The sequence below is a fragment of the Orcinus orca genome, chromosome 12, assembly GCF_937001465.1.
Source record: "Orcinus orca chromosome 12, mOrcOrc1.1, whole genome shotgun sequence".
Classification (NCBI taxonomy): Eukaryota; Metazoa; Chordata; class Mammalia; order Artiodactyla; family Delphinidae; genus Orcinus; species Orcinus orca.
The window spans coordinates 82,257,795-82,273,408 of NC_064570.1; the positions used below are offsets into that span (position 1 = coordinate 82,257,795).

Here is a 15,614-nt window from a genome sequence, read left to right on the forward strand (position 1 = left end):
AAATGAGGCTGAAAAGCTATGAAGTACTAAGGTTTATAAATTGGAATGTGATTCTTTGTATATCACACAGCATGGCTTTCAAGAATAGTCAGGTAGTAATGCTAATTTGCATTATGTCTTTTTTATGTACTGTTATTTCAGCTAGTATTTCTATGTATAGCTTTGGAGTCAACAGTTAATGATAACAGTCTAGTTATCATTAATTGCCACGCAACTGTGAGTTACACTATAAATTGCTCAGCCTTTCCTCTGACCATGTAGTTTAACAATTTCTTGTTATAAAACTGGCATTGCAGCGTAAACCTTGAAATAAATACCATAGAGAGAGGAAACAACCAACGAAAATAGTCCTTAAGGTAAAACGACTGTTCTTCAGATGACATATTCTAAATTAAAAGCTGTAAACGATTTTATCCTCCAAGTTCTGTACTGTCAGATCATGCACCAGAATGTTTTAATCACTTTGCTCTACTGTCAGCAGTGGTACTAGTTATCTATTGTCACGTAACAAATTACCCCCAAATTTAGCAGTTGAAAACAACAAACATTGTGTCACCATTTCTGTGGGTCAGGAGTCCAGAAGCAGTGTCTCAAGGCTCCGCTAGGGGGGACCTGGCTCCCGAGCTCCCCCTCGTGGGCATGGGCGGCCTCAGGTCTTGTCTGTGTGTCCTCAGCAGTGTCAGTTCCTGGCCACGTGCACCTTCCATAGAGCAGTTCACAACAGGCCTGCGAGCAAGCTGGAAACCAGTCTTTCAGTAACTTGTTGCCCCCTTTTGTCATACTATCTTATCAGCAGTGATTTACTGGTCCAGCCCACACTGAAAGGCAGGGCATGAATATTGGAAGTGCTGGCCTCATCAGGAGCATTTTAGAGGCTGCCCACCACAGCTGTCTTGTAAATGTTGACAGTCTTGATATTTACTCAACACAAAGTACTTTTATACTTGCAAAGTATTTATTAAGCATGCAAAGTTTGAGGTTTGAAGTCAGCATTTTGAAGTTCCCTGTGTGCCTTTCCCTGACACCATCTCCTCCCCAACCCCCTTAGAAATTACCACTACTTAAATTGTCTGTGTTAATTCCTTGCCTGCCTTATAGTGTTACCATCCTGTGTCCTTAGTTTTACATTTTTTGAACTTTATATGAAATTACTTGCTTGTTTTCAATTCAACCACATGTTCGGGGAATTCAAACATGTTATTGCATAAAGGGTAGTTTATTTTCATTGTGTATGACTGTATACTGCATGTTGGTCAGTCTGGACATTTGGATTTTTGCTATTAAAAATTGTGCAATGAACATGTTTGTACACATTTCTTATTGCATGTGTGCAAAATATATACATATAATGGAGTCGATGGGTCATAAGTTATGTTCATCTTCAACATTCTAAATAATGACAGATCATTTTTCTAAATGTACCAGTTTAAAGTCTTGTTAGGAGGATATAGCCTTCTAGTTGCTATACCCTGAACTTTGACATCACCATGTATTTTTAGTTTTTGCTAGTCTGGCGAGTGTGAAATGATCATTCACTAATTTGCATTTCACTTATTTGGAAATGAAGTTGCATGTCTTTTAAGATTTATTGGCTTTTTCAGTTTTCTGCTTCAAGTGCCTTTTTGCAGTTGGGTCGTATTTTTCTTACTGATACAAGAAATTTTTTAACATACTCTGAGTAGTTCATACAGTGATTCTAAATATTCTCTCTTTTTCCCAGTAGAATTAAGCGATGTGAGAGTAGGGAACTCTGAGTTTTGATTTAACCATGTCTGTGACCCCCTAGAATGATGCCTGGAAAGTACTCAGTAGATGTTTGTTGAATTGAATACATTTGTCAGGGGAGATAATCATATGAAGTTTTTTGGTTTTAGTTCCTCCAAGTGATGCGTTACATGGATAAATTGCTCTTAAACCAACTTTGCATTCCTAGGATAAACCCAGGTTGGTCATAATGGTGGCTTTTTGGGTTTGTTTTTAAATCTTCTGCTGGATTTGATTGCTGCTGTCTTGTTTAGGATTCTTTTAAAAATTGATTCAGAGGTGAATCTGGTCTGTAATTTTCCTTTATCTTATTCTCGTCAGGTTTGAGTATCAAGACTCTGCTAGCTTCCCAAAATGAATTGAGAAGTGCTCTTTCTGTGTGTTAGAGAATGCTGTGAACCACTGAGCACTTACCATATGGTTCTTTTCTCCCATAATCTGTTTACATGTGACTGGTGACTAAGGGGTAGAAGTTAGCATGGCACTTTGTACTAATATTCCTAATGAACCATTCACAAAATTTTTGCTTTTCACCTTGCAGCTGAGCTCCTCTGATTTAGAATTCTTACCAGCCATATGGGAGTACATCCAGCAGGGATGAAACAATGATTTCATTGAATTAGGAGGTGTGATTTCTACCTGACCATTTTGGTCTCCTTATTCCACTGAGTGAACAGGCCGTAATAGTTACTGTATCAGCTGGAGGGACTGGAGTTGATTATTAGGGGAAGGAGGGAAGGAGAAATATATCTTGAACCCAGGGGACTCTGTGGCACCTCATGATGCTGCCATGTTCAGTGGCAAAAACAAATTGAGATCTATTCCATTCACCCCTCACAGCACCACCAGGGACTCAGGATGGCTCAGGAGTGAATGTTTGGGGTCCCCCATTTCTCCTACAAAATTCTCTCTCAGGAATTACGCCTGGCTGCTGTGAACAGATTGGAAATGCATAGCTTAAATAGTGTAGTGGTTTTTCGGTCTTACATACAATAAGTCTGGAGAGAGGCTATCCCAGGCTGGTAAGGCATCATCAGGAGGAGCCTAAGCTAGCTCCTTTCCTCTCTGCTCTCCATCCTTAGTACCTGATTTCTACTTTAAGTTCACCACAAAGTCCAAGAGAGTAGCTGGAGTTAAGCTGTGATGTGTCCATTTTAGGCAGAACGTCAAAGTAAGGGAGAAAGACAAAAAAGGCAAAGGGAAATGAGTATTGTGTATGCAGCTAGCGGCCTTGACCCCAGATTGTTTCAGCTGGGACAATGGGATAATTCTAGAAGGCTTTTAGAGTTCCCAGAATATCTTTATGCTTTGACCCTCTAGAACAAAATGCTTTGTAATGATTAACTATACTATTACAATATTGACTAAGTTATTCTTTGTTTTAGTGTTTTCACTGGTAGTTGGGAGGGATAAAGAATGTCTAAAAATTCAGAAGTCTAATTTATCCAAGTTAATTCTTATGTGAGTTATAATTATGCAGTTTTGAAAAGGTAGATTGTTTGCTTTGCATATATTTCAAAAATCATAAGAATTATCATGTATTCTTTGCTACAGTTTTTGTCTGTGGCATTTTGAGAGTTGTTGGCTTTCTGTGCACTTGTTTTTTTGTTAGTTTCGTTTTTAAAAAAACTTGTTTTATGAGTTTAATTTTTGCCAGTTTCTCTGGTCATGAGGTTTTTTTAAACTTATTTATTTTTCTTTGTTTTTTTTGTGTGTGTTTCTTTTTTCTTTTTTTTCCCTTTCTTTTGGACGTGAGGTTTAAAATTTTTTTCTTAGTCTGTTTTCTTGATGTTAGTGGGACTATTAAACGAAGTAGTCTGTTTATCTTTAACGTGCTGGTAGCAGTCTTTTAACAAAAACATTTACAAGTAAATATAAAGACATCAGGATATAAGAGTGTCATCCCTGTTGGAGTTAACGATAATTTTACTTTGAAAATAGCTATCAGTTTGAAGTAGAATTTTATTATTTGTATTTTTTTTTTGCATGGAACAGTGTTTTTCTTTTTTTAACATCTTTATTGGAGTATAATTGCTTTACGTTGTTGTGTTAGTTTCTGCTGTATAACAAAGTGAATCAGCTACCAGTATACATATATCTCCATATCCCCTCTCTCTTGTGTCTCCCTCCCACCATCCCTATCCCACCCCTCTAGGTGGTCACAAAGCACCAAGCTGATCTCCCTGTGCTATGTGGCTGCTTCCCACTAGCTACCTGTTTTACATTTCGTAGTGTATGTTAAGTCCATGCCACTCTCTCACTTTCTCCCAGCTTACCCTTCCCCCTCCCCATGTCCTCAAGTCCATTCTCTACTTGTGCGTCTTTATTTCTGTCCTGCCCCTAGGTTCTTCAGAGCCATTTTCCTTTTTTTAGATTCCATATGTATGTGTTAGCATATGGTATTCGTTTTTCTCTTTCTGACCTACTTCACTCTGTATGACGGACTCTAGGTCCATCCACCTCACTACAAATAACTCAATTTCATTTCTTTTTATGGCTGAGTAATATTCCATTGTATATATGTGCCACATCTTCTTTATCCATTCATCTGTCGATGGACATTTAGGTTGCTTCCATGTCCTGGCTATTGTAAATAGTGCTGCAGTGAACATTGTGATACATGTCTCTTTGTGAATTATGGTTTTCTCAGGGTATATGCCCAGTAATGGGATTGCTGGGTCATATGGTAGTTCTATTTTCAGTTTTTTAAGGAACCTCCATACTGTTCTCCATAGTGGCTGTATCAATTTACATTCCCACCAACAGTGCAAGAGGGTTCCCTTTTCTCCACACCCTCTCCAGTATTTATTTTTTGTGGTTTTTTTGATGATGGCCATTCTGACCGGTGTGAGGTGATACCTCATAGTTTTGATTTGCATTTCTCTAATAGTTAGCGATGTTGAGCAGATTTTTTTTTTTTTCTTTGCGGTACGCGGGCCTCTCACTGTTGTGGCCTCTCCCGTTGCGGAGCACAGGCTCCGGATGCGCAGGCTCAGCGGCCATGGCTCACGGGCCCAGCCACTCCGCGGCATGTGGGATCTTCCCGGACCGGGGCACAAACCCGCGTCCCCTGCATCGGCAGGTGGACCCTCAACCACTGTGCCACCAGGGAAGCCCTGTTGAGCAGCTTTTCATGTGCGTCTTGGCCATCTGTATGTCTTTGGTGAAATGTCTATTTAGGTCTTCCGCCCATTGTTTAATTGGGTTGTTTGTGTTTTTGTTATTGAGCTCTGTGAGCTCTTTGTATATTTTGGAGATTAATCCTTTGTCCGTTGCTTCGTTTGCAAATATCCTCTCCCATTCTGAGGGTTGTCTTTTGGTCTTGTTTATGGTTTCCTTTGCTTTGCAAAAGCTTTGAAGTTTCATTAGGTCCCATTTGTTTATTTTTGTTTTTATTTCCATTTCTCTAGAAGCTGGGTTAAAAAGGATCTTGCTGTGATTTATGTCATAGAGTGTTCTGCCTATGTTTTCCTCGAAGAGTTTTATAGTGTCTGGTCTTACATTTAGGTCTTTAATCCATTTTGTGTTTATTTTTGTGTATGGTGTTAGGGAGTGTTCTAATTTCATTCTTTCACATGTAGCTGTCTGGTTTTCCCAGCACCACTTATTGAAGAGGCTGTCTTTTCTCCATTGTATATTCTTGCCTCCTTTATCAAAGGTAAAGTGACCATATGTGCTTGGGTGTATCTCCAGGCTTTCTGTCCTGTTCCACTGATCTATATTTCTGTTTTTGTGCCAGTACCATACTCTCTTGCTTATTGTAGCTTTGTAGTATAGTCTGAAGTCAGGGAGCCTGATTCCTCCAGCTCTGCTTTTCTTTCTCAAGATGGCTTTGACTCTTCAGGGTCTTTTGTGTTTCCATACAAATTGTGAAATTTTTTGCTCTAGTTCTGTGAAAAATGCCATTGGTAGTTTGATAGGGATTGCATGGAATCTGTAGATTGTTTTGGGTAGTATAGTCATTTTCACAATGTTGATTCTTCCAATTCAAGAGCATGGTATATCTCTCCATCATGTTGGTATCATGTTTAATTTCTTTCATCAGTGTCTTATAGTTTTTTGCATACAGGTCTTTTGTCTCCTTAGGTAGGTTTATTCCTAGGTATTTTATTCTTTTTGTTGCAGTGGTAACTGGGAGTGTTTCCTTAATTTCTCTTTAAGATTTTTCATCATTAGTGTGTAGGAATGCCAGAGATTTCTGTGCATTAATTTTGTATCCTGCTACTTTACCTAATTCATTGATTAGTCCTAGTAGTTTTCTGGTAGCATCTTTAGGATTCTCTATGTATAGTATCATGTCATCTGCAAACAGTGACAGCTTTACTTCTTCTTTTCCCATGTGGATTCCTTTTATTTCTTTTTCTTCTCTGAGTGCTTTGGCTAAAACTTCCAAAACTGTGTTCAGTCATAATGGTGAGAGTGGGCAGCCTTGTCTTGTTCCTGATCTTAGTGGAAATGGTTTCAGTGTTTCACCATTGAAACGATGTTGGCTGTGGGTTTGTCATATGTGGCCTTCATTATGTTGAGGTAAGTTCCCTCTGTGCCTACTTTCTGGAGGATTTTTATCATCAGTGGGTGTTGAATTTTGTCGAAAGCTTTTTCTGCATCTATTGAGATTACCATATGGTTTTTATCCTTTATTTCGTTAATACGGTGTTTCACATTGATTGATTTGAGTATATTGAAGAATCTTTGCATTCCTGGGATAAACCCCACTTGATCATGGTGTATGATCCTTTAATGTGCTGTTGGATTCTGTTTGCTAGTATTTTGTTGAGGATTTTTGGCATCTATGTTCATCGGTGGTATTGGACTGGAGTTTTCTTTTTTTGTGACATATTTGTCTGGCTTTGGTATCAGTGTGATGGTGGCCTCATAGAATGAGCTTGGGAGTGTTCCTCCCTCTGCTATATTTTGGAAGAGTTTGAGAAGGATAAGTGTTAGCTCTCCTTTAAATGTTTGATAGAATTAGCCTGTGAAGCCATCTGGTCCTGGGCTTTTGTTTGCTGGAAGATTTTTAATCACAGTTTCAATTTCAGTGCTTGTGATTGGTCTGTTTATATTTTCTGTTTCTTCCTGGTTCAGTCTCAGAAGGTTGTGCTTTTCTGAGAATTTGTCCATTTCTTCCGGGTTGTCCATTGTATTGGCATATAGTTGCTTGTAATAATCTCTCATGATCTTTTGTATTTCTGCAGTGTCAGTTGTTACTTTTCCTTTTGCCTTTCTAATTCTGTTGATTTGAGTCTTCCTTTTTTTCTTGATGAGTCTGGCTAATGGTTTAGCAATTTTGTTTATCTTCTCAGAGAACCAGCTTTTAGTTTTATTGATCTTTGCTATTGTTTCCTTATTTCTTTTTCATTTATTTCTGATCTGATCTTTATGATTTCTTTCCTTCTGCTAACTTTGGGGTTTTTTTGTTCTTTCTCTAGTTGCTTTAGGTCTAAGGTTAGGTTGTTTATTTGAGATGTTTCTTGTTTCTTGAGGTAGGATTGTATTGCTATAAACTTCCCTCTTAGAACTGCTTTTGCTACATCCCATAGGTTTTTGGTTTTCGTGTTTTCATTGTCATTTGTTTCTCGGTAGTTTTTAATTTCCTCTTTGATTTCTTCAGTGATCTCTTGGTTATGTAGTAGAGTATTGTTTAGCCTCCATGTGTTTGTATTTTTTACAGATTTCCTATAATTGATATCTATTCTCAAAACGTTGTTGGTCAGAAAAGATACTTGATATGATTTGAATTTTGTTAAATTTTCCAAGGCTTGATCTATCCTGGAGAAATGTTCCATGAGCACCTGAGCAGAAAGTGTGTTTTGTTGTTTTTGGATGGAATGTCCTATAAATATCAACTATGTCCATCTTGTTTAATGTGTCATTTAAAGCTTGTGTTTCATTATTTATTTTCATTTTTGTTGATCTGTCCTTTGGTGAATGTGGGGTGTTAAAGTCCCCTACGATGAATGTGTTACTGTCGATTTCCCCTTTTATGGCTGTTAGCATTTGCCTTATGTATTGAGGTGCTCCTCTGTTGGGTTCAAGTATTTACAATTGTTATATCTTCTTCTTGGATTGATCCCTTGATCATTATGTAGTGTCCTTTTTTGTCTCTTGTAATAGTCTTTGTTTTAAAGTCTATTTTGTCTGATATGAGAATTGCTACTCCAGCTTTCTTTTGATTTCCATTTCCATGGAATATCTTTTTCTATCTCTTCACTTTCAGTCTCTGTGTGTCCCTAGGTCTGAAGTGGGTCTCTTGTAGACAGCATATATATGGGTCTTGTTTTTGTATCCATTTAGCCAGTCTGTGTCTTTTGGTTGGATCATTTTATCCACTTAAATTTAAGGTAATTATCGATATGTATGTTCCCATTACCATTTTCCTAATTGTTTTGGGTTTGTTTTTGTAGGTCTTTCCCTTCTCTTGTGTTTTTTGTCTAGAGAAGTTCCTTTAGCATTTGTTGTAAAGCTGGTTTGGTGGTGCTGAATTCTCTTAGCTTTTGCTTGTCTGTAAAGGTTTTAATTTTTCTGTCAAATCTGAATGAGATCATTGCTGGGTCGAGTAATCTTGGTTGTAGGTTTTTCCCTTTCATCACTTTAAATATGTCCTGCTAGTCCCTTCTGGCCTGCAGAGTTTCTGCTGAAAGATCAGCTGTTAAACTTATGGGTTATGTTATTCGGGTTTTTTCCCTTGCTGCTTTTAATATTTTTTCTTTGTATTTTATGCTTGATAGTTTGATTAATATGTCTTGGCGTGTTTTTCCTTGGATTTATCCTGTGTGGGACTCTGTGCGCTTCCTGGGCTTGATTGACTGTTTCCTTTCCCATATTAGGGAAGTCTTCCAGTATAATCTCTTCAAATATTTTCTCAGTCCCTTTCTTTTCCTCTTCTTGTTCTGGGACCCCTGTAATTCAAATGTTGGTGCGTTTAATGTTGTCCCGGAGGTCTCTGAGACTCTACTTAATTCTTTTCATTCTTTTTTCTTTATTCTCCTCTGCAGTAGTTATTTCCACCATTTTTTCTTCCAGGTCACTTATCCGCTGTTTTGCCTCAGTTATTTTGCTATTGATTTCTTTGTAGGGAATTTTAAATTTCATTTATTGTGCTGTTCATCATTGTTTGCTCTAGGTTTTCTAGGTCCTTGTTCAACGTTTCTTGTATTTTCTCCATTCTCTTTCCAAGATTTTGGATTATCCTTTTTTTTTTTTTTTTTTTTTTTTTGCGGTACACGAGCCTCTCACTGTTGTGGCCTCTCCCATTGCGGAGTACAGGCTCTGGACGCGCAGGCTCAGTGGCCATGGCTCACGGGCCCAGCCACTCCGCGGCATGTGGGATCCTCCTGGACCGGGGCACGAACCCGCGTCCCCTGCATCGGCAGGTGAACTCTCAACCACTGGGCCACCAGGGAAGCCCTGGATCATCTTTATTATCATTACTCTGAATTCTTTTTCAGGTAGGCTACCAATTTCCTCTTCATTGTTTGGTCTGGTGGGTTTTTACCTTGCTCCTTCATCTGCTGTGTGCTTCTCTGTGTTCTCATTTTGCTTAAGTTACTGTGTTTGGGGTCTCTTTTTCGCAGGCTGCAGGTTCGTAGTTCCTGTTTTTGGTGTCTGTCCCCAGTGGTTTAGGTTGGTTCAGTGGGTTGTGTAGGCTTCCTGGTGGAGGGGACTGGTGCCTGTGTTCTGATGGATGAGGCTGGATCTTGTCTTTCTGGTGGGCAGGACCGTGTCTGGTGGTGTGTTTGGGGTGTCTGTGAACTTAATATGATTTTAGGCAGCCTCTCTGCTAATGGGTGGGGTTGTGTTCCTGTCTTGCTAGCTGTTTGGCAGGGCGTATGCAGTACTGGAGCTTGCTGGTCGTTGAGTTGAGCTGGGTCTTAGCGTTGAGATGGAGATCTCTGGGAGAGCTCTCACCGATTGATATCACTTGGGGCTGGGAGGTCTCCAGTGGTCCAATATCCTGGACTCGCCTGTCCCACTTCGGAGGCTCGGACCTGACACCCAGCCGGAGCACCGAGGCCCTGTCAGCCACACAGTAGTTCTGTGATCTTGGACCAGGCAGTGTAGCTCTCTGTGCCTCAGATTTCCTTTCGTGTAGCACCTCCTTACCCCAGAGGCCCAGTCAGGTGCGAGGGGAGGGCTGTCGCTCCCAGGCTCTGCAGGGAGGAAGCCCGTGAGGCTGAAGTAGAGCTTTAAACGAAGCAATTTCTCTGTTTGATGATAGTGGTAGCAGCATTTTTTTTTCCCATTTACAGATATATTGATATAAGTCCAACTTGGCATTAGAACTGATCCGAAACACATAAAAATGTTAATTTAATTCCTTCTTTACAATTTAACATTTACAGGCTAAAGGAAGAAATCTTTCTGAAGGACACTGAGAAAGAACAGTCAGATAAGCAGAAGGTAGCTTAGAATGTGGTGTCAGGGAAACAGAGACTTAGAGCAGTGCCAGGCTGAGGGGATGTTAAGCGTCTCTTCAGAATTGTGTCTTCCCCACTTCCTTCCTCCAGGTGTTGGTTCCTAGGAATTGGCTTTTCTGGATTTTCCTACCAGCAACATAGGAGATTTTTGGTTGCTCTACATCCTCGTGTCTCTTTATAGTCAGGAGCTGCCCCAACCACTTTTTTGATTTTGCTAGTTCTCGAACTTCCGTAAGTTCAGCCGTAGAAGATGTATTCTTGTGTCTGTGCTGCTGTTATTCAGTTTAAGGTCTGAGGTTCATCCTTATCACATGCGTTCATAGCTTATTCTTTCTTATTGCCGTACAGTAGTCATTTGTGTGACTGTACCACTCAGTGTATCCGTTCACCTGTTGGTGGACATTTGGATCGATTCCAGTTTTTGATCACTGTTAGTAATGTTGCTGTCAACTTTCTTGTTGTGAATCAGACCCGATATTGTTTAATTCTCACATATCTTTAGGAGGACCTGCTTGTGTGGCTGACACTTGACCAATACCTGGCCCTTGGATGTTCCCTAATGTTACTAATTGCTAAATGGTTCTGTACAGCTGAATACGGCATGGAACCACACAGTCCAACTTGTTTAGCTTGTTTGTGTGCGTGATTTATGGTGAATACTTGCTTTCCTTCTCTGGGTCTGTATATGGTCATCATAGCTGGTCACTCAGGCAAATGTGCCTATATTCTAAGTCCCCAATAAGAGCCCTGGACTCTGCAACTCAGGCAGGCTTCTCTGGTCAGAAGGACTTTGCATATGTCGCTGCACTTCATTGCTGGGGGAATAGAATTGTTCAGTCATATGGTAGGTATATGTTTAACTTGGTAAGAAACTACTGAACAGTTTTCTACAGTGTTATGCTGTTTTACACTCCCTCTAGCAAAGTAAGGGAACGTCTGTTGTTCTGCATTCTTGGCAACACTTGGTATTGTCAGTTTAATTTTAGCCATCCTAGTGGGTCTGTAGTATCTCATTACAGGTTTAATTTGCATCTTCCTGATGACTAATGATGATGAGCACCTGTTAAAAGTGCTTATTGGCCATTTTGTATATCTTCTGTGATGAAGTATTTGTCTTTTGTCTACTTTTAAAAGTGGGTTATTTGTATTTTATTTATAGGAGTTAATTTTATACCTTGTTCTGCTAAATGAGTATCATGGTAATTTAGGCATTTACAAGGTCATTGATCACACAAGTTCAGGAATACCAGGAATGCTTATGAAATAGTCATTAGGCTCTTTGGCTGTGTGAAGGCCTAGGCCACCAAGTAGTAGACACAAATGATGTACTGAGGCTGAAGCCAAACCTTACTGCATCTGTCAGTTTATCAAAGTTTTTGGCATGTGGTTGTCAGCCCACTGTACTCTGTTGTCCTAATTTAGGGTTTTTCCTCTTCTGTACAGATTATTTGATTATTTCAATCATAATATTGGTACAGTGTTTAGGGTGATTTATAGTACTTTCCCTTTATGTTTAATTTTTTGAAGCTTTTAGAATACTTACTTTGGTTACTTCTTTCAGTACTTGTTTATTTCCACCAGCTCTTTGATTTGTAATAGAAATGTTAATACTGACTACTCTCTGGTTTGTAGTAGAAACACCAATATTCATTACCCTTAAAGATTTACTGTCATTATTAATTTTTTATAATATTAAAAGATTGCATAAATTTCACTGAATATCTGTAGTGCCAAAATTCAGTATGCTGACAGTCATTTTGTGATTGGTCAGTATAAATTAACTCTGATTTTCCTGTCAGTTATTTAGGGCCCTGTTCTGAGGGTTTTTTTTTAACTGTGTTGCAGCTAGTGGGGGCTGTTTCGTAAGTGGCCTCCAGATAGATGGTGCTAGCAAGTATTTAGATCATGTTTAAAAACAATGTAACTCATACAGTCGTTCCTTCCAAGAGAGTAAGTAATTTGGGGTTTATTATACATTACTAACAAATACTTTTTTTTAAATAAAGGAGTATAATGATTATCATCCTGTGGTTGCTTTATATAATTATGTTGTCACTATTTCCCTTGAACTTATGTATATGCAAATAAATGTAAATACACAGAAGGTTTTAAGGCCAGGTTTCTTAGGTAGGTTTCTTAAGTCTCAAAAAGTTGTTTATGTTGTTTTTATTTTAAATACTGTATCGTTTGCTGTTCAAATTTTAAGTTCTGTATTGAATTAAAAGAAATATTTTGATTGACTACTGGTTGAAAGTATCTCAAATCTAACGTTATTTTAAAGCAGATAAATAGAAATTCATTTTAGTTAACTTTGAATCTGGTTTTACTGTTCTTACTTTTTCTCTATCTTGATTTCTTATAAGATCAGTTTCATAACACTGCATATTTTAAACTTAGATTAGGGAAATTATTTGTGTCAAAAATTTAGCATCAATTATAGTTGTTTCTTTAACTTGAGTGACTGGCAAATGTGTCAGCTGTACTCAGTATTAAGGTGGAAGGAAGACAAAAGTTAAAGTTTATTTAAATGAGATGGTTCACAGAAAGTTCTTAGCACTGGTGAGTACATAGTGAGACCTGAGATGTTAGCTGCCACAATTTATCGGCACAATTACCATCATGATTATTGCTAAAAATTGCCCCATAGTTAACTTGAATTATGATTTGTTATGTTAATAGTGGTGTTGATTTCTTGGAATGGGGGTCAGAAAAGGCTGATTTTGGATATTACATATACGTATAGAGTTACGGTTCTAGGGATCAGATGGGGGGAGTGTGTGTGTGTGTGTGTGTGTGTGTGTGTGTGTGTACATGTATGAAACAGTTATTAAGCTCACGTGTTTTATTTTAACTCAGCTTCTTTCTTTCCACAGCCTTATATTCTGTTATATTATTCTGTGTGTTCTTCTGGATCCCTTTTGTCTACTTCTACTATGAAGAAAAGGATGATGATGATACTGGTAAATGCACTGTGAGTAGCTTTAATTTAGAGATCTCAGTTTAGGGGGGAAAGATTATTTCCTTCTTTTTCAGAGAGTGATGTGACTTTGAATTTATTCTAGAGCAGTGTTGTCTAATAGAAATATAATGTAATCCACGTGTGAAATTTTAAATTTTCTGGTAGCCACATGAAAATAAGTAGAAAGAGCAGTTGAAATTATTTCTCATGACACATTGTATTTAATGTAATATGTTGCAAGCATTATTATTGCAAATAGTCAAAAACTTGTTAGTAATGAGACATTACATTTTGTCACACTGTCTTTGAAATTTAGAGTGCATTTTACACTTACAGCACATGCCAGTTCCAGCCAGCCATATTCCAGGTGCTCAGGAACCACATGGGACTTGTGACTGTTGTTTTAGAGCAGTTCTAGAGCAGGGTTCAGCAGGCTTGTTTCTGTAAAAGGTCAGGTTGTAAATATCTTAGGCTTTGTAGGCCGTACAGACTCTATCTCAGCCACTCAGCTCTGTGGTCATAGTGTGAAAGTAGCCAGAGGCAGGACTCAGCGAATGTGATGTGAAGTAGGAGGGGGCTGCGTGTGACCCACAGGATGTAGTGTGCTGACCCCAGTTCTAGGGCATAAAGGAGGAACATTTGCAGACTGGTCTTACCAGTCCATGGTAACACCGATACAGGAACCTGATTAGTAGAGCACACGTGCACGCCCAAAACTGCAGATCAAGGTCACTTAAGTCTTGGTAGAAAAATCTTCACTAAAACATTAGCAGATAGAATTCAGGAGCATCTTAAAAGTACATTAATGCAGTATAACTGAGTTGGGCCTATCTCTAGATTGCAGTGGTGGTTTAGAATCGGCACATCTGTTAGTAAACAGTAATTTAATAGGTCCTCGAAGAAATTGTATGTTGAAGCGTATTTGCGAAAATCGAACACTTTATTTCTGATTTCAGGGGAAGAAAGCAGCAGAAAAGGAATAAATTTCTTTTGTCTTTTTATTGAGTTATAGGAGTTTGTTTTATACCTTGTTTTTTTTTTTTGTATTTAAATACACAAATATATTCACTCAAAAGCCAGCATTATGCATAGCCCTGTTTATTAAAACCTTAAAGCATTTGCATTAAGATCATGAGCAAAGTACTTCAACAGTATTTTAAATGATTCCCAGAGTGGTAATCAGTGCAATTTGTTAGAGTGAAAAAATACTATGCTGAAATATTTATAAAGAAAGTCGAATTATTGTTTGCAGATACTATGTAACTCTACATTTGAAAACCCAAGGTATGTAAGGTAAAGTGGCTGGTCACCAGTTTACTGTTGAAAACTGAATGAGATAAATGCTTTCTCTTCTCTTCTCTTCACTTCTTCTAAAGCACATCTTCCCCATCCCTTTTGGTTGACCCTCCTTACCTTTACTTTAGGTATTTGTGAATAAGAATTCATCATTTAAGCATAAAGTTAATTTCCTTTTTTTTTTTAATGATACCATCATCCCTCTCGTGACATTTATTTGTTTATTTATTTATTTATTATTTTTTGGCCATGCCTTGTGGCATGTGGGATCTTATATAATAAGTATACATAAGTATATGTTTGTTTTATATATGATATATACATACAAACATATGTAAATTAAATATGTATTGTAATTATTACTTAACCCATTTTGGTGAATTGGGGTAGGGGCATTGTGGATTCTGAATGCTCCCTGTTTTGAGAAATATTTTATTAAATATTGTGGTAATTTTACTAAAGTAAATTAATTACTATTAATTCTCCCACTGGAGAGTTAATTATGCTTTAGGTGTTCTGCTTTTCACAAGGTCTAACCATTGAAAAGATTTAAAAAATCTAGTGTAGTTTGATAGATACTTAAGATGTGGTATATACATTGTTTTTCTTTAAATTTTAAGATTTATTTTTCAACAAGGGGAGCTTTACACAGTTGAATATAAATGTGCATAGGATATGAAAGTGCTGTTACACTATAGCCGAGAATATTTTATATTTTAAAAGTCTTACTAAATGGAATATTTTTTCTCCCTTGACATCTAGCAAATTAAAACGGCATTCAAGTATACTTTTGGATTTGCTGTGATTTGTGCACTACTTCTTTTAGTTGGGTAAGTCTTGATTTTTGTTTTCCTGAAAATGGAAATAGCATTATTTTAACAATAATAATAATAATAGGGACTCATTCATAAAAGTCTAGGAAAGAAGATTAAGAGAATTTAAAAAAAAACAAACTACCTTTTATATCACCAACAAACAGTAACCATAATTAACCCTTTTTTCTACAATGTTCTGTCTAGACATTTTTTATGTGCTCAAATATGTGCGGAAAGCCCCTTCTCCCACATAACCTTCCATGTTGTAATTTTACACAAATGTGATTATATTTTATGGGATTCTTGGTAATCCACTGGTTGACATCTCTTCAATATAGTGAATGTATATCCATCAGTGTTGTC

At 37.8% G+C, this 15,614-nt stretch overlaps 1 protein-coding gene across 3 annotated transcripts in view; it reads left to right on the forward strand.

Moving 5' to 3' along the window:
- LMBRD1 (LMBR1 domain containing 1) overlaps positions 1-15,614 on the forward strand; it is a 122,136-nt gene that overhangs the window by 26,069 nt on the left and 80,453 nt on the right. For all 3 annotated transcript variants that reach the window (XM_033428719.2, XM_033428718.2, XM_004270130.4), the window contains exons 4-5: positions 13,055-13,152; positions 15,199-15,266. In XM_033428719.2, coding sequence (XP_033284610.1) covers positions 13,055-13,152; positions 15,199-15,266 — 166 coding nt within the window. The remainder of the gene's footprint in view (positions 1-13,054; positions 13,153-15,198; positions 15,267-15,614) is intronic.